This window comes from Perognathus longimembris, chromosome 23 (genome assembly GCF_023159225.1).
Source record: "Perognathus longimembris pacificus isolate PPM17 chromosome 23, ASM2315922v1, whole genome shotgun sequence".
Taxonomy (NCBI): domain Eukaryota; kingdom Metazoa; phylum Chordata; class Mammalia; order Rodentia; family Heteromyidae; genus Perognathus; species Perognathus longimembris.
In genome coordinates, this window is record NC_063183.1 from 677,417 (window position 1) to 693,064 (window position 15,648).

The 15,648-nt window shown below is 58.5% G+C and overlaps 3 protein-coding genes across 13 annotated transcripts; 1 reads left to right on the plus strand and 2 right to left on the minus strand.

Annotated features, from left to right (window-relative positions):
* Positions 1–38: 38 nt before the first annotated feature.
* On the minus strand, positions 39–3,930 carry Ccdc78 (coiled-coil domain containing 78). The gene is made up of 11 exons (XM_048332922.1): positions 3,308–3,930; positions 3,088–3,200; positions 2,918–3,004; positions 2,452–2,781; positions 2,275–2,363; positions 2,082–2,160; positions 1,872–1,997; positions 1,529–1,704; positions 442–508; positions 271–371; positions 39–177 (listed from the first exon to the last, which is right to left on the minus strand). The coding sequence occupies exons 1-11, from the start codon at positions 3,375–3,377 to the stop codon at positions 66–68; spliced, it is 1,350 nt and encodes a 449-aa protein (XP_048188879.1). The 5' UTR covers positions 3,378–3,930; the 3' UTR covers positions 39–65.
* A 1,362-nt stretch (positions 3,931–5,292) lies between these two features.
* Positions 5,293–7,695, plus strand: Haghl (hydroxyacylglutathione hydrolase like). Of its 10 annotated transcripts, none has more exons than XM_048332466.1 (8): positions 5,293–5,454; positions 5,771–5,835; positions 5,912–6,029; positions 6,106–6,214; positions 6,290–6,393; positions 6,506–6,607; positions 6,846–6,925; positions 7,222–7,695. In XM_048332466.1, the coding sequence occupies exons 1-8, from the start codon at positions 5,350–5,352 to the stop codon at positions 7,661–7,663; spliced, it is 1,125 nt and encodes a 374-aa protein (XP_048188423.1). In that variant the 5' UTR covers positions 5,293–5,349; the 3' UTR covers positions 7,664–7,695. The 10 variants fall into 10 exon arrangements, 8 of the variants coding, with proteins under 8 accessions (XP_048188423.1, XP_048188427.1, XP_048188421.1 ...); XM_048332470.1 differs by having other exon boundaries at positions 7,259–7,568; XR_007208809.1 differs by lacking the exon at positions 5,293–5,454 and adding an exon at positions 5,468–5,637 and having other exon boundaries at positions 5,682–5,835; positions 6,759–6,925; positions 7,259–7,312.
* A 25-nt stretch (positions 7,696–7,720) lies between these two features.
* Positions 7,721–15,019, minus strand: Ciao3 (cytosolic iron-sulfur assembly component 3). Of its 2 annotated transcripts, none has more exons than XM_048332462.1 (11): positions 14,902–15,019; positions 13,841–13,936; positions 12,627–12,770; positions 12,205–12,337; positions 10,969–11,103; positions 10,556–10,674; positions 9,984–10,113; positions 9,514–9,586; positions 9,027–9,161; positions 8,530–8,687; positions 7,721–8,415 (listed from the first exon to the last, which is right to left on the minus strand). In XM_048332462.1, the coding sequence occupies exons 1-11, from the start codon at positions 14,965–14,967 to the stop codon at positions 8,177–8,179; spliced, it is 1,428 nt and encodes a 475-aa protein (XP_048188419.1). In that variant the 5' UTR covers positions 14,968–15,019; the 3' UTR covers positions 7,721–8,176. The 2 variants fall into 2 exon arrangements, with proteins under 2 accessions (XP_048188419.1, XP_048188420.1); XM_048332463.1 differs by having other exon boundaries at positions 8,153–8,350.
* Positions 15,020–15,648: the final 629 nt, after the last annotated feature.

Genomic DNA, 15,648 nt, shown 5'->3' on the forward strand with positions numbered 1-15,648 from the left:
TTTGGTAGAGGAGGGATAACTCCATGGGGTGGGGTGGGAGTGCTGGCTGCTTCTTGGAAAACAGGCTACCGGCTGCGTGTCCTTGGAAGCTGGGGCCTGGTTGGAGATATGGCCTGTACATTCCAGGGGTCCTTGGAACCCACCAACTTCCTCAACTTCAGGATTTCCTGCCTATACCTTCCAGGAGAGACTGGGTTAAAGTCATCTGCTTGGCTGTGGGCTGTCTTCCCTCTTCCCTGGGCCAAGATCCTCAGGTTACACTGGGCCCACCTGCCTAGATGCTGGTCTACATACTCCTGTAGCTCAGCAAGCTGCTCTTCAGCCACCGTGGCTCGGACCAGCAGCTGGGCCTGCTGATGTTCCAACTCTGCCTGGTAGCAGAGTAAGCCATGAGCCAGGCCATGGTGTGAGATGGGTCCCCTGCCAGGCCTTGCCAACTACCTGGGTGTTCCTGGAGAAGTCCTGGAGCTTCTGGTGGATCTTGGCCCAGGACACAGTGGCCAGGTCCCTGGGATGGAGACAAAGGAGTGGTCACCTGCTGGGGTCCCGCCAAGGCTCAGTAGGTTCTTGTTTCCCAGAACTCTGGGAGGTGCTTCCCTAGGAGCCCTGCTAACTGTACAGGTGGGAAGGAGGTCAGAGCCAAGGGCTGGCCTGCTCACAGTATATCAGCTCCCACTTTACTCTCAGTGGTCCCACACGTCTTGGGTGAAATAGCCTCCATATCTGGGTTTTTCTGACCCATTCAAGTTTGGAACTTCTTCTAGCAAGTTCCTCTGAACCCACAAGCTGCTTAACAAGAGTAGCCTCTCCACTATTCTGTTTGTTTGTTTTTTTTTTTTTTTTGGCCAGTCCTAGGCCGTGAACTCAGGGCCTGAGCACTGTCCCTGGCCTCTTTTTTTCTCAAGGCTAGCACTCTGCCACTTGAGCCACAGCGCCACTTCTGGCCATTTTCTGTATGTGTGGTGCTGAGGAATCGAACCCAGGGCCTCATGTATACGAGGCAAGCACTCTTGCCACTAGGCCATATCCCCAGCCCTCTCCACTATTCTGATTATTCGTGTCTCCTAAATACCCCGAGGCAGGGTAGGGATGCCACTGTAATAAACAAATGCCAGGCAGCTTCAGTGTTCTGTGCTTTTCTTGTTCTTCCATTCAGGCCTCCCGCCCCCATCCCACACCCCACTCACAGTGGCTGTGACGTCCCTTGGGAGCCTTCACCAGATCCCTTCTCTGGGCACAGAAGCAAGGTTCCAAGGCTGTTGCACTGTAAGACATGATAGGCACCCCCTCAACCAGCTGCTCAGAGGCCCTGTGGCTGAGCCCTGGAGTTCTGTCCCAGGGCAGTGTTGGGCAGCTGTGCTTGCTCACCTTATCTTCCCTCAGGTGGCCAAGCTCTGCAGCATGGGTCTCCCCTGGGGTCTCAAGTACTTTGCTGGGATCTGTCGGTGCCTGGAGCTGCACACTAAGCCACACTCCAGGTCATGTAGGGCTATCCCACCGGAGGTACCCAAGCCAGGATGGGGCCTACCTGCAGGTGGCCAGCAGCAGCTCATGCCTATGACTTAAATCTGCCAGGCGCTTGCGATAGGCCCTGGCGGCCTGTGCCAGCTGTTGCTCACGGCTGCGGTGTGCTGTTCTGATGTCCTCCAGAGTAGCTTCCAGGAATGTCCGAAGGGAAACCTGGCCTGAACCACAGGCGTGTTCCTGGGGGAAGTGGGGTGGGGCTGGGCAGGTAAGGCTTGCTTGTTTCAGCCCCACCTCTTCCCCTACTGCAGCAGGCTGGGTAGTCTCCTTGTAATGGTGCCCAACAGCTAATCTGGGGGCTCCCTAGGGTTCAGAATCTGCCCAACCATCAGAGGACAGTTGCTTACCACTGCCTGCTGTGCACAGCGCTGCAGCCGCACAGCGTACTCTTCCGTCAGCCTTTTTAGCCGCAGCTGCAGCCGGGCATTGTCAGCCTCAGCCTGACAGAGCTGGCCCTGGCAGGTGGATAGTGCCTGGGAATTCAGGAGCCTTTGCTGAATTTTTAGGGCCCCCCACCAGCCAGATCTCTTGCATGTGTACGGTAGGCAGGGTCTCACCATAGCTTGTGTGACCAGTCGCTTCCTGGCTACCCTGGCTTCTTCTTGGGTTCTCAGCAGCTGCCGGCCCAGTGCTTCCCTGCTGGCAGTGTGAGGCTTAGTCAGGCCAGGGGGAGGGACCCAGAATGGCCGTTCCAGACTCTGAATGCTGTCCTGCTGGGTTCTCCCAGTCCCAGGTGAGGTAGGCACTCACACTCGTTTCTCCAGGGCCTGCTGCGGGGCCCTGTGAGGCTCCAGCGCCCACGTCCCATCTTCCTGCAGGCGTTCCTGGACCCCCGGCAGCTGCAGGGTATACAAGGGCTGGCTGTACAGACCCCAACCCCCAGCCTCCCCCAGGAATGGAAGCCCCGATAGGGGGCTGTATGCTCACGTTACTCCCTAGTTTCACTTGCTCTTGCTCAGGAATCAGGGTGTCCTTGGGCTGTGTCATTATGGACAGAAAGACACGATTGAGGAGCAGGGAGCAGGTTTCTGCCTTGCTGTGCCCCATGGTGTTCACTGGCACCCCTAACCCAGCCCTCCATGTGTTCATGGTGACCTGGGGTCTCTGGTGCTTCCGGGGTTCAGGTCCCTGAGCTTTGTGGCTGAATTCTGGTGCCAGTACTTGGCAGTGCCCCAGGCCAGCTTCTGCTGTTGCTCTGTGGCTGGCATAATCTCCATGCAGCTCCAGCTCCAGCACCCGACTCTCTAGCTGAAGGACCTGTAAGCAACAGGGGCACCTGCCTACTGGGCCCCATAGAGTGGCACACACAAGGCACAGCATACACAGGACAAGTGGAAGCCCACACGTGTCCTATGCATGTGAGGCCCATGGCACTTGGCTAGGGTGTGCTCACCTCCCTCCTCAACTGGAAGACTTCAGCCTCATGCTGCTCCTGCAGGTGGTGCATTATGGTCTGAAGGTCAATGAACTCTTTGGAGATCTGTGGGTGGCCAGGGTGAGAGGTGCTGCCTCTGGGACCCAGCTTCCCTGTCCTGCTGGGAGCCTCTGGGACTCTCCACCTACCTGCAGCCGCTGCTCCTCACTCAGCTCCAGAGCGGGTGAAAGCTCTGCCTGCAGGCTCCCGGCCCATGCTGGGGCACCCCCAGGATCGCCTACCATCCCGTTCTCAGTCCCTGGTACCTGAGGAGGCCACAGTACCCTGTGCCCAGGTGGGTCCAAGACCTAGGCTCTAGGCCCCCCTGCTAAGCTGAGGCAGCCCTTCCCTGGTCAGGAGAGGATCCAGGGACCTGTACCTCTCCTGACCTCAGGGAAGGAGCTGGAGCCAGGGTGGTGAGGAGACTCACTTTTTCCATGGCTCTAGGTAGGGCTCCTCTCCTAGGGCCAGGGGCTGCCCTACACACCACAAGGAGCTGGAATGCTTCCTGTGCCCATGGTTGCCTTGCCTCCTGCAGGGTGGTGACTGTTGACAGTGGTGCCTGGTTGCCAAGGCCTCTGTTGGTCTTCAAGCCTACTCACCCCGCCCACAAGGGCAAGGCAGCCCAGGGCTGGGAAGTGGTTGGGGAAATGGGGAGCACTCTCAGCAGTGTCCATATGTGAAGACCCTCTCTCCTTGCTGCCATTTGCTCCTGGGGAAATGCAGATCCACACCCCCCTGGGTGTTTATTCAGGTTGATAGGAAAGCATGAGTGCATGAGAATGCCCAGTTCCGACCTGCAGCTGCTGGTATTGATGTCCTACTTGATCTCCATATGGATCCACTCACAATTTCTGTGCACTCTGTGCCATGTGGATCTACTCACAGCCATCCGCCTTCCGGGCACCCCGTGTAATCCACTCATAGTCGCCTGTGCATCCTACCTTTGGTGTACCTTGTGTTGACCTATCTTCCTGCACCCAGCCTGAGAACAGGGCTGCCTCTGAAGAGCGTAGAGGATAAAATTATGACCATTATGCCCCTAACAGCTATTTTGCTTCTGTACCTTTTTGCTTGCTAACCCATGGGGAAGTGGAAAAATACCAGCAGTCTTCCTATAGCTACTCTTTTTTTTTTTTTTTGGCCAGTCCTGGGGCTTGGACTCTGGGCCTGAGCACTGTCCCTGGCTTCTTTTTGCTCAAGGCTAGCACTCTGCCACTTGAGCCACAGCGCCACTTCTGGCCATTTTCTGTATATGTGGTGCTGGGGAATCGAACCCAGGGCCTCATGTATATGAGGCAGGCACTCTTGCCACTAGGCCATATCCCCAGCCCCCTATAGCTACTCTTGAACCCCCCACACCCCTCTGTGAACAATGTACATACCCGAATCTGAGCACTGGAGATAACGGCCATCTGGCCCGGGACGTGATTAATTGTCTGCGCCCGGAGCCCACTCAAGGTTGGACATGACTAAGTGCCCGTTCTCAGACCCCGGCCCGGATCTGGGCACAAGAGTCAAGAACCATCTGGCTCCAGGAATGTGGCTATGTGACCACTCCTGGAGGCCCACCCGATTCTGTACCCCAAGGTTCAGGCCGTCTGGCGCCATACGTTCGGTGGGAAAACCCAGGCCAATCCTGAGGCGACCAGTAAACTAGGGCAAACTTCAACCAATCATGTACTTGTAACCAGGGGTATTCCCCAACTTCCCTGTACTTGTCTATAAAAGCTCTGCCGGAATTGTGCTGGGGCCTCTCAGCATCATTGGCAACGAGTGTGTGGGGTCGGGTTCGAACTCCTAATAAACGACCCTTGCGGTTTGGCTTTGACTCTGGACTCATGGCTGTCTTTGGGGGCCTTGAAATCTGGGCATTACACCTCCCTTGTGTGTTGGGACAGGGCAGCTGGCATCCCTTGTGTAGTGGGCGGGGCTCTGGGCGTCCGGTGTGGAGGGGGCGGGGCTCTGGGCGTCCTTTGTGGAGGGGGCGCGAGCCATGGAGTGGTCTGAGGCTCTGAGCATGCGCCACCGCACCCAGCACTCCACGCAGCGCCTGCGCGCTGTCTCAGCTGTGAAGGCTCCCACCTGGATGCGTGGGTAGCAGCTGGCTCAGCGCAGGCTCCAGGGGTCCAGGCTCCAGGAGTCGGGGACCTGTGACTGCCTTGGTCCTCCGTCCTCCGGGCCTCCTACCTAGCCTAGCTTCAGCACCTGTGCAGTGAAGGGGGCAGCCGGGAAGCCGGCTGGGGTCCGCAGGGCTGCAGGCGGGGCCTCCGGAGGAAGGCGGGGCGGGGCCGGGCCGGGACAGGAGCGGGAGGCGGGCGGGCCGGGAGCTGCCCCGGGCCCTTCTAGGGTGGGGCTGGCGGGGGCGGCTTGCGCCTTTCGGAGGACGCTCTGTGCTCGAGCCCTGCGACATGAAGGTCAAGGTCATCCCAGTGCTGGAGGACAACTACATGTACCTGGTCATCGAGGAGCGCACACGGGAAGCCGTGGCCGTGGACGCCGCCGTGCCCAAGCGGGTGAGGGCCGCTGCCGGCGCCCACCAGCCGCCCTCCTCCCCGGGACCATCTGCAGCGCTTATCGGGGAGTGGGGGAGACGTGGCCCCTGTCCCACTGGTCGTTGGAGCTTAGGGTTCCATGAGGTTCGCTGGACGTTAGGGTCGTTTTTTGTGTCTGCTTTCTGATGCCCGTCTCTGCATTCGGTGGGCACTCAGTAGATGCCTCCCCGCCCCCTGAGGCCCCGTAGCTGGTCTGCCGGAAGCTGGGCATACTGGACACGTGGGACGGGAGGGGCAGCCCATTCAGCTCCCTGTCACCGGGACTCCATCCTTTCAGCTGCTGGAGATCGTGAGCCGGGAGGGGGTGTCTCTGACCACCGTGCTGACCACACACCACCACTGGTGAGCGCCACCAGGTTGGGCGGCCTGGGCACTGCCTCCCCCACCCCAGATGTGACCTGCCTCCCACGGTCCACAGGGACCACGCCCGGGGAAACGCGGAGCTGGCTCGGCTACAGCCTGGGTTGGCAGTGATGGGAGCAGACGAGCGCATCTGCGCGCTCACCCGCAGGCTGGCACACGGCGAGGAACTGCTGGTGAGCCTGCGGCTGAGGGCCCAGGAGGAGCCTGGGCTGCTTGCTCCCTCACCAGTCGGCTTGCCCTGTGCTGCAGTTTGGAGCCATACATATGCGCTGCCTTCTGACACCGGGCCACACCTCCGGCCACATGAGCTACTTCCTGTGGGAGGATGAAAGCCCAGACCCGCCAGCCCTCTTCTCTGGTACCTGCAAGCTGGAACCTGCCACCCCCTTCCTGTGCACACAGCCTACTTTCTCTGACCCATCTTTCTCCGCAGGGGATGCACTGTCGGTGGCTGGCTGTGGCTGGCGCCTGGAGGGCACTGCTCAACAAATGTACCAAAGCCTGGCAGATATCTTGGGTAACCTGCCCCCCCAGACGGTGAGTGGGGCCCAGGTCCTCAGTGATGAGCTTCTGCACACAGTAGTGTGTCGTGGACCCAGGCCAGGCCCATCTAGGTGTCACTGTGCCCACGGGCACCTACTTTCTGCAGAAGGTGTTTTGTGGCCATGAGCACACGCTGAGCAACCTTGAGTTTGCACAGAAAGTGGAGCCCTGTAATGACCACGTGAGAGCCAAGCTGTCCTGGGCACAGGTATGGCCATTCCTCATCCCTTCCTTCCCTGGGAGGGTGTTGTGGGGGCACTGTCCTGGTCTGACCTCGGGGGCTTAGGGGCAGAGCCCCAGGGGTTGGCATGATTGCCTCCAGTGGCTGCAGTTGACTGGGCCTGGGACTTGCTGCCCAGCTTTGGATTCCCAGGTGGCCTGTCACGCTGCATGTGGCTGGGCTGTCAGAGGCGCCCCGTGGTGACATGGGCCTGTGATCATTGCAGAAGAGGGATGAGGATGACATGCCTACAGTGCCTTCCACCCTGGGCGAGGAGCTCCTGTACAACCCTTTCCTGAGAGTTCAGTGAGTACAGCTGTGGGCAGAGGCTCCCCACAGGTGGGGCCTGTGCCAGCTCCCCTAGGGCATCCTTGGAGGCACAGAAGCTGCTTGAATACCGTCCTGGGGCTCCCTGTAGAGCAGGCTGGCAGGGGCTGGCGTCCTGCCGTCCTCAGAGCCTCTGTGGCAGTCATTTGGGTAGTTAGGAGGGTATCTGGGGGCTGGTTATTGTGCTGAATGTCCCTGGCATCAGGAAACACGGCTTGTTAACTGTCCTCTTGTCATCTATTGCCCTGCCTATCCCCACTCTCATGGGCATCCAGCCAGACCAGCGATTCCCCAGCCTGCCTTCCCTCACAGGGAGGAGTCCATACATCAGTTCACAGGCCAGACAGCCCCGGCCTGGGTCCTAGAGGTGCTCTGCAGGGAGCGGGCAAAGTTCCAGCATGCTTCCGAGCCACTGCAGCCTCAGGCCAGGGCCCTCCTGGCTCTGCAGTGGGGCCTTCTGAGCACACCCCAGCAGAAGTAAGCCCAAAGGGCACCCCTTGCCTCCAGGATCCTCCCATTCCATTACTTGGGGACAACACACTCTCTCTGCAAGGCTGGCCTCAGGACTTCCAGGCTCTGCCTGGTTGGCTGCTCAGCCCAGCTGGCCTTGGAGGCTCACAGGACCTTGGAGGATCACAGCCTAGGAGGCTCACAGTGCGGGTCCAACTGGGCCTGCATGTCCAGATTCAGCCAGCATGCAGGGGCTCTGTACTGTGAATAAAGCTCTGAAAGCCTTGTTCAGTACCGAACACTAGGAATAGGTGTTTCCAGAAGTGCCGAACAACATCTCTTTATTAGGACAAGACTGGGTCAGGTGAGGTGGGCCTGGTGAGGGCCAGCTGTGTAGGTAAGACTACAGTCAGGTCCCAGGCCCGAATTTTCCTAACACACACCTGGTTTCCAGGACCTTAGGCACTCCTCCCTGTCAGCCCCATGTGGAACAGTCCAGTCCTGCCATACACCTGCACTAGCTCAGCCCTGGAGAGCAGGAATGAGGTTCACCAGGAGTGGGTCACCTCGGCCAGGAATAGGGGTGTCTGTGCCCCTGCGCCTTAGCTCTGGCCAGAGAAGGAGGTTCTGGAATCTCTCTTTGGCTGCCCCATCCCAGCAGGGCCAGTCTAGATGCACAGGCTATGTTTGCTGGCCATCCCTGTGCACGTTCCTGCAGCTCACTCTGAGTTTTGGAGAAGGCCCTGGGGTTTAGGATGTGAGGCCTTACTAGGTGGGCTCCTACCACCGGATGCTGAGGCCTGAACTAGGCTTCTCCACCGCATGGTACTGGGTGTGCAACAGGCGGCTTGCCAGCTCCGAGCCCTCACCCTGCAGCCAGTGCTGGTACAACTCCTGGACTTCAGGTATATCCTCTGGTGTGCTTGTCTTGACCATGCTGTACTTTCTCTCCACCTGCAGGAGAAGCTGCTTGCTGGGTGTGTCCATGGCCTTGAGCTGGCCCCCACCATTCAAGCAGCCTGGGGAAGAACAGAGCAGGGGTGGGGTAGTGAGTGTCAGGTGGGGACTCCAAACACTGCCCACCCCCACTCTGCATCAGTGGAAAGCTGTTTATCTGGTGCCCAGGCAGTTACCTGAGGGGCAGGCCATGACCTCCACATACTGGTAGGGGCAGCGGCCCCGTTTCAGCTTCTGCACAAGGTTCTGGATGTTGCGAAAACCGTAGGCAATGGCAAAGTGCAGCAGCACCTGGCCCTCCCTTTCCAGGGCCACCTCCTGGAAGTCCTTGTTCCTGGGGGCACAGGTTTGGCTTGGGTACATCTTCCCAACACCCTGGGAAGGCCTGTTGGGGTCTCTGTCCTGCTCCTAGGCAGCTTGCTCCCGTGGTTCAGTCTGGCAGAACCTCACCCAACTTTTGGTTTCCTTTATGGTATGATGGGAACCCCATCATTCGTGAGGATGGAGATGAAGCAGGGTGAAGGCCGGCCTGGCCTCTCGGGGGGGGGGGTGGGGGGTTGTCACACAGCTTGTGGTAGGCAGCTGTGGGCCTGTGAGGAGGCTGCGCATGCCCAGAGCTCCAGGGTCCTCCAGGTCCTTGGAGCTGCTCCAGTGCACTGCACATGGCACTTACCTCAAGGGTCTGTAGGTAACCTCATCCACGTGGATCCCGAAGAGCTCCCGGGCTGCGTACCGGAACACGTGCTCCAGGTACCCTCCAGACCCCCCGCCCCGGTGGCTGGTGGGCTCGTCACTCGTGCTGCTGGTCCTGGGGGAAGGGTATATCAGTGCACCTGCTGACTTTGTACCACGAGCCTCAGATTTTAGCCTCCTGAGCCACTGGCACCTGGCTGAGCCTTTCCTTTTCCATGTGGAAGCAAGTCACAGATGCGGAACTGCCTCCCATCATGCCCCGGGGCCCTGGTGTGGCAGAATACCCACCCATACTGCCAAGGTCCTGGAAGCTACAAGGCTGGGCTTGGCTGACATCCTGAATGCAGCCCCTCCTCTAGCCCAAGACAGGCTTGGAGGATACAGAGACAGGCAGGGACAGGGAGCTCCCCCCACCCCAAGGCAGCTGGAAGCCAAAGTGAAGGTTCCAGGTGACTCCACTGACTCACAGGCCATCCAGAGGGGCTGGCTTCAGCTCTGAGAGTGAGACCCCCTCTTCTTCCAGCATCTGGAAGACTTCCCCTGAAGCAGAACCACAGCACACAGCTCAGCACAGAGCCCTCCCCAGCCAGGGCAGTCCACACATCCACCCAATCCACCCAGCTTGTGGCTCGGGGACTCTGGGAGAACAGCCTCACCCCTGCTGGGGGTGTGAGAAGGCAAGCCCGGCCGGGCCTTCTGAGTTCACTGTGCTGTCCTGTGTTTGAGAGGCATAGGACGCTCAATTCAGAAGTGGGGTGAAGACTTGAACCCCAAACCTGCCTGCCCCTCCCCAGACTCACTGTGGAGCCAACAAGGAGACACCACTGGGGCCATGGGACACTAGGAGGCATCCATGGAGCAGGCTCACCACCGTCACCCCCAGTCTGCTGGCCCCAGCAGCGCACCTGCAGTAGGTGGACATGCGTAAAGACCTCACCTGTGGTGAGCACGCAGTCCACATCACGAGCCTGGTACTGCTGGCTGAGGAAGTCGGGTCTAGATGCTTCCAGTTTTTTGTCGTAGCAGGGCATCACTGTGACGTGATAGACCCTGTCGGGGGTCAGGTGCTGCGGGAACAAGGAAGTGGAGTCTCACTGACTCCGCCTGGAAGGCCTGCCTGTGACAGGGGAGGCAGCACCCATGGCTGACCAAGGTGAGGACCAGCGAGGTCAGCTGTGAGACCAAACCTTCCAGAAGGTTCTGTGCATGTGAGGCACCTCAGGTGGAGCTAGGTATTATTTACCCAGAAGCCTGTGGGGGGGACCTGACACTGGACTGGCCTTGGCCTCCTGCCACCTCTAAGCAAGTGACAAGCACTTCCATCTCAGAACTGGCCCCTGCTGACACTAGGCAACACTGGCTAAACAGAAGTTAAAGAGGACCCAAGACTGTCCACAGCCGTGCCATGGAGCTCTCTGGGAAGCTGAGCCTCTGGAGGGCACCATGGCCAAGACAAGGGCCCCAGGGAGCACTGGCCCGGCCACCCCAGCTCCAGTCCCATGCTGCTACCTGTTGCTGGGTGAAGAAGTCCTTGACCAGGGAGCCCATGACCTGCTGTGGGGACCGCACCGTGCTGAGGTAGGGCAGGACGAAGCTGCCGTGGGTCTTCTCAGCATAGCAGATCCAGCCTGAGCCAGAGGAACAAATAGGTGTTGGGGACACAGGGAAGCTGGGGGTGGCTCTTACGCAGTTTGGAGTGACATGACATTCTGGGGGTGGACCAGCTCATGAGAGAAAGTACTGTGGCACCAAAGAACATTCTTCTGTGTCACCACTGTCACCAGGCATGCAGCACCCAGGCAGCACCAGCAGGACTGGGTGACTGTGGGCGACCCCCAGGCACCTCCGCCTCTCCAGTTCCTGCTTCCCACGTGAACTTTTCTTGAACTCCACTCCCACCCACCACACAGCCCGGAGCACACCTGGGCAGGCGGAAGCTAGCACAGGCAAGGCCTCTTTGGAGTCAGCCTGGCCTCGGAATCGCCGCACAAACTCTCTCTGGCTCTCCAGGAGGCTGAAGTTCCTGGAGAAGGCGGTGTCGAATACATAGTGCACCCCTGGAAGGCAGTGGAAAGAGAAGGGCTTTAGGCCTGGCCATGGCAGGAGCCAGTAGCGCAGAGGACTGGGCCCAAGCCAGCTACCATGGGACACACTGTTCCCACAGGAGCATGCCAGTCAGAGTGGGACTCAGGTTCTGTTCCCAGCAGTTCCCAGAAGATATTGTGCTGCCTGGCACAGCATGAGCCTCTCAAATGGCCAGGTGACCCCACTTTCCAGCACTCACCCCACATGGCTCCCCAGCACCCTTGTGAAGATGTTTCTTTCCCACAGCCCCTTCATGGTATGGGCAGTGCCTACCTTACACAGCTACCTCCAGGTTCCCAAAGCCCCACAGGCAAAAACCTGAGCCCACCCACCTGACCCTGTCACTATGAGACACCTTGCACTTGTGCCCACCATCTCACCCATCAGTTACTGCTCCCACAGGCTATGCGGAGAGGAGTCCCTGTCCCCAGTACCAAAACTTGTGTACCATAGTAATGCTCACTGTCACCATCAGAATCAAGCTGGGTCCCCTGGGATGCTGAGGACTGCAGCCGTCCCCTGGTGCAAGTGTTCTGTGGTCGGGCTGTGAACGCCATACCAGCTCCTTTTTATTAGGGCAGGCTGCCTGTTGCTCTGAACTGGAACCCATTTAGCAGGAGTCGCCTCTCAGAACCCCACACCCTCATGCAGCCCAGCACCCGTCACAGAGGCCAACCAACGCTGACCTAAGCCAGAGTTCATCACAACTGCCTTCAAAACAGGAGATGAGGTCTGTGGTGGGGAGGGCATGGCTCACATGGCAGAGTGCCTGTCTAGCAAGCATGAGGTCCTGAGTTCAAACTCCACTATAAAAAATAAAGCCAACCCCTCCCCCCCCCAAAAAAAAATGGAAGGAGAATCCTAGGTGAGGAAAAATACAAAATCAGAATTCAGATGGCTTCTCAAAGGCCCTACCCATAACCATCCAAGTGAAACTTAGGCTGACATTAGACTTGGAGCGCATTTCTGCTGTCTCGTTCAAAGTGAGTGATGGGTGACAGTGGGAGGAAGAGGCCCGGAACCCAATGCCCTTTTGTTCTGTAGCTGTGACACACTCAGCATTCTGTGCCTACCTATTTTTTTAAAGAATGAAGTTAATTTCCTGGCAGTGTCTGTGGGATTCAGCTGAAACCTCACAGCCAGGGACGCGGTAGACTGAGGCGAGATGGATACCACCACCAGCTGCTGCTGACTAGGCGCTGCTGTCTGCAAAGCAAGGGACCAAGGCCACTGGCTCTGCAAACTCAGGTGCAGGTTCCCAGTGGCCATCCTGCCATGGCTTGGTACTACCAGCTGTAGACAGAACTCCATTAGTCTGTCACATCGAGGTACACTCAGAACCCGAAGTGGAGGGTCCAGTGCTAAGGGTGGAGAAGGCGGACAGTGAAGCCGCTTAGCACCTTGGTGCTTAGCCTCCTTGGAGGCCCAGGAGTCACCTCGAACAGGGTGGGTGGCCTGGGTCGAGGTAGCTGCGGGGGCAATCTCCACTACTTACCTTATTAGCATCTAGAACTTTCCACAGCTCCTCGTGGCTCTGCTGGGTGATGAGGACTGTCTCTGCTGAGGTGACACAGCCACTGCACGCCAGGCAGTCATTGAGTGAGACCTTGGCTTTCTCTAGCTTCTGGGTTCCCCCGTCCTGCAGAGGGGCAGAGTCTGGAGTGGAAAGTCCTGTGCAGGGCTTGAGCCCAAGGGCTTGGCTTCAGCAAGACCTTTATAAACAGACAGCGTGGGGGCTATCTGGCTGTGTGCCACTTCATTTCCATTTCTGTTTCTGTGGTGCTAGGGATCATACTCAGGACCTCACGTGTGCTAGGCATGCTATATTATTATCACTGAGCTAAGTCCCTAGCCTAGCTACTCAATTTTTTTTCCGGGGGGGGGGGACAGTAAGAGAGTTCAAATTCAGGGCCTTGTACTTGCTAGGCAGGTGCTTATCACAATTGAGCCATGTCTCCAGCCCCTACTCAATTTTTTAAAATTTCATATTATGTAAATGTTAAATATACATCCTAGATGTTCATATCGATGTAACATTCATTAGCATATCTGAATCATGTGAACAGGGATGGTTCATATTGTCATTGCAGAAACACTAGACTTGTTCATCAAAGGTCCTGGCGGGGAGGGGCTGGGAATATGGCCTAGTGCCTAGTGGCAAGAGTGCTTGACTCATATACATGAAGCCCTGGGTTCGATTCCCCAGCACCACCTATATAAAAAACAGCCAGAAGTTCAGGCCCCAGAACTGGCACAAAAGTAGAATGAAAACCATCAAGTCTCCCTGAGATGGCTTGATTTGCTCTTTATCCTGCAGATCCTACACCCTGAGCTTCTCACTTCCTCCCTGTCAGAGGATTCCCAGGCCAGGCTCCTGGTGCTAGGCTGGCATTTCCCAGCATAGGAGATCACAGGATCTCAGTGTCTTCCAAGCAGAAGACAGTTGGGATGAGTTTTAACACTGTCACATCTAGATCTTACAATTACTTAATTAGAGAAGAAGTAGGTGTTCATGGGCCAGAATATAACATCTAGGACTGAGGCAGGCAGGCCTCTGCTCAGCCTGGGTGCCCTACCCCACCCCCCACCCATGGTTAGTGAATGATACCAGTGAGAAGGGACTGGTAGGGTGAGGCTTAAGAAGTCTCAAGGTTACCACACTTGTCAGAAAATGAGGTAGTGGAAGTGTTTCAGGTCCTCCCAGCTTACAGGATTCACTTGGAAGTAACTTCCGTCATCTTCTATGTGGATCTTGGCCACGCCACTTCCTGGCTTCTTATCTACCTTCACCGGCTTGATGCAGTCCTATACCAGGAAGAGACCCCAGGCCAGGGCCTGTGAGGGGAGGAAGCTGGGCTTCAAGTATACTGCTTTCTGACCAAATAGCATGAGGCTGTAGCCCAAGTTCCACACTCCAGGATGAAGACAGGACTACCATCCTCCTGCCACTGAAGCCACTAGGCTATGGCTGCTACCTCTGCTTGGCACCAGCCATGGTCACTCACTGATGTCCTGGTCAGCTTGAAGGCCAGTCTACAAACTGCCTGTCTGCTAAAATACTGCCCACTCTGGCCTTCATCTTAAGTGCAGACAGCAGCACCGTCACCCACCCTTTGTCCAGGGTGTTGATGGTGACAAGTGCTTGGCATGAATGGCCTCCTTGGAATCATGGAGGTCCCCACCTCCACAGGTGGAAGTTTGTGTCCTTCTCTTTCTGTAGATTCTCCCTTCTCATCACTCTGAGAACCATGGTGGCCAGTGTCTCCTGCAGCTGACAGCAAGCTCTGGGGAGTGATGGCCAGGTCACAGTCCCTGCACTGCCGACCATGCCTTCTCTCACTGGCCATGGGATTTGTGGCTCTGGGTACAGACAGTCTTAGGCAGGCCGGGCTGAGACTAGAGAGGTGGCCCAGTCTCGCGTAGGGGCCAGTTCGGTGTCCCTCCAGGGGGCTCAGCTACCGTTGTGTTCCCAGGACGCCATCCCACTTGTCCCTGCGAGTCCCTGTCCGTGCAGATGAGCAGATGTAGCTCCGGTGCCCGTGCCCCTGGGAGGCCCGGGGGCCTGTCTGTGAACCCCAAGCCCTCCACGGCTCCCGGGGCCCTGCCGGGCACCTTAGGGCACAGCGCCCGGGCTCAGTTCCCCAGGAAGGAGGAAGGACGCTGGACTGCCTGAAGCCCCGGGCCAGGGCGGATCTCCTTCTGGAAGAAGGAAAGAGCGGGAGAGGTTGCCCTTGCTGCCCGACTCCGCGCGGCTGCCCCGGCCGGCCCACCTGAGACGGCCCGATGAAGTCATCTAGGTCTGTCAGCTGCAGCGCCCCGCTGAAGGGCGACGCCATGTCGGCCGCACCGCCGCCCGGCGCAGCTGTCGCCAAATGGCGCTAAACGACGGGACTCTTCCGCCACACTGCCGGAAAGCGGACCACTGTCGGAAAGCTGCCCGCGGCCTGGAGGCGGGAGCGCGCGCCCTCTGCTGGCGGGCCAGGGCACGACGGCTCAGGCGCCCTGCTCAGCACATGCGCGTTTAGTCCCGCGGCCGGGAGGCAGGAGTGCGCGCCCTCCGCTGGCAGCCCGGGGCACCGCGGCTCTTGCGCAGGCACCCGCGAGTGTTCGGGATCCCAAGGCCTCAGGCATCAGTTTTCCCTCTCCTTTCCTGGACTTCGCGAGGAGCAAACAGCACAGACGAAACACGAGCCAGCATCAGGGTCAGGGGCCCTCGGAGTCATCAGGCAGCGGAGGAAGCCTCACTTTGGTCACCCACTCAATCCAAGGCTTCCCGGGGCCCGGTGTGGCCGGAGGGTCCACCCGGAGCCTTTGCGGCACTGCCGGTGCAGCCCCGGATCCTGGGGCGGCTAGGGCCCAGTGGGACCGACGCCCTGGCCCAGTGAGGTAGGTGGAGGCAGAGGAGGCAAGTTACAGGTGTGGCAGATTCCTGGGCCTGGTGGTTCAGCTGATGCTGGCAGCCCACCCAGGCCTCCCGGGCTCGGCCGCTGTCGCCGCGGGGGAGGGGGGGGGGAGAG

Coding starts and splice junctions, on each gene's coding strand:
- Haghl (XM_048332464.1), top strand. CDS start 5,350: ATGAAGGTCAAGGTCATCCCAGTGCTGGAGGACAACTACATGTACCTG. Junction 5,836..5,911: donor CTGACCACACACCACCACTG/GTGAGCGCCACC, acceptor CACGGTCCACAG/GGACCACGCCCGGGGAAACG. Junction 6,030..6,105: donor CACACGGCGAGGAACTGCTG/GTGAGCCTGCGG, acceptor CCTGTGCTGCAG/TTTGGAGCCATACATATGCG.
- Ciao3 (XM_048332462.1), bottom strand. CDS start 14,967: ATGGCGTCGCCCTTCAGCGGGGCGCTGCAGCTGACAGACCTAGATGAC. Junction 11,104..12,204: donor TTCATTCTTTAAAAAAATAG/GTAGGCACAGAA, acceptor ACTGCCTTCCAG/GGGTGCACTATGTATTCGAC. Junction 9,162..9,513: donor CCAGCCCCTCTGGATGGCCT/GTGAGTCAGTGG, acceptor CCCTTCCCCCAG/GACCAGCAGCACGAGTGACG.
- Ccdc78 (XM_048332922.1), bottom strand. CDS start 3,377: ATGGAAAAAGTGAGTCTCCTCACCACCCTGGCTCCAGCTCCTTCCCTG. Junction 1,998..2,081: donor GACTGGTCACACAAGCTATG/GTGAGACCCTGC, acceptor CTGAATTCCCAG/GCACTATCCACCTGCCAGGG. Junction 1,705..1,871: donor GCTGTGCACAGCAGGCAGTG/GTAAGCAACTGT, acceptor CACTTCCCCCAG/GAACACGCCTGTGGTTCAGG.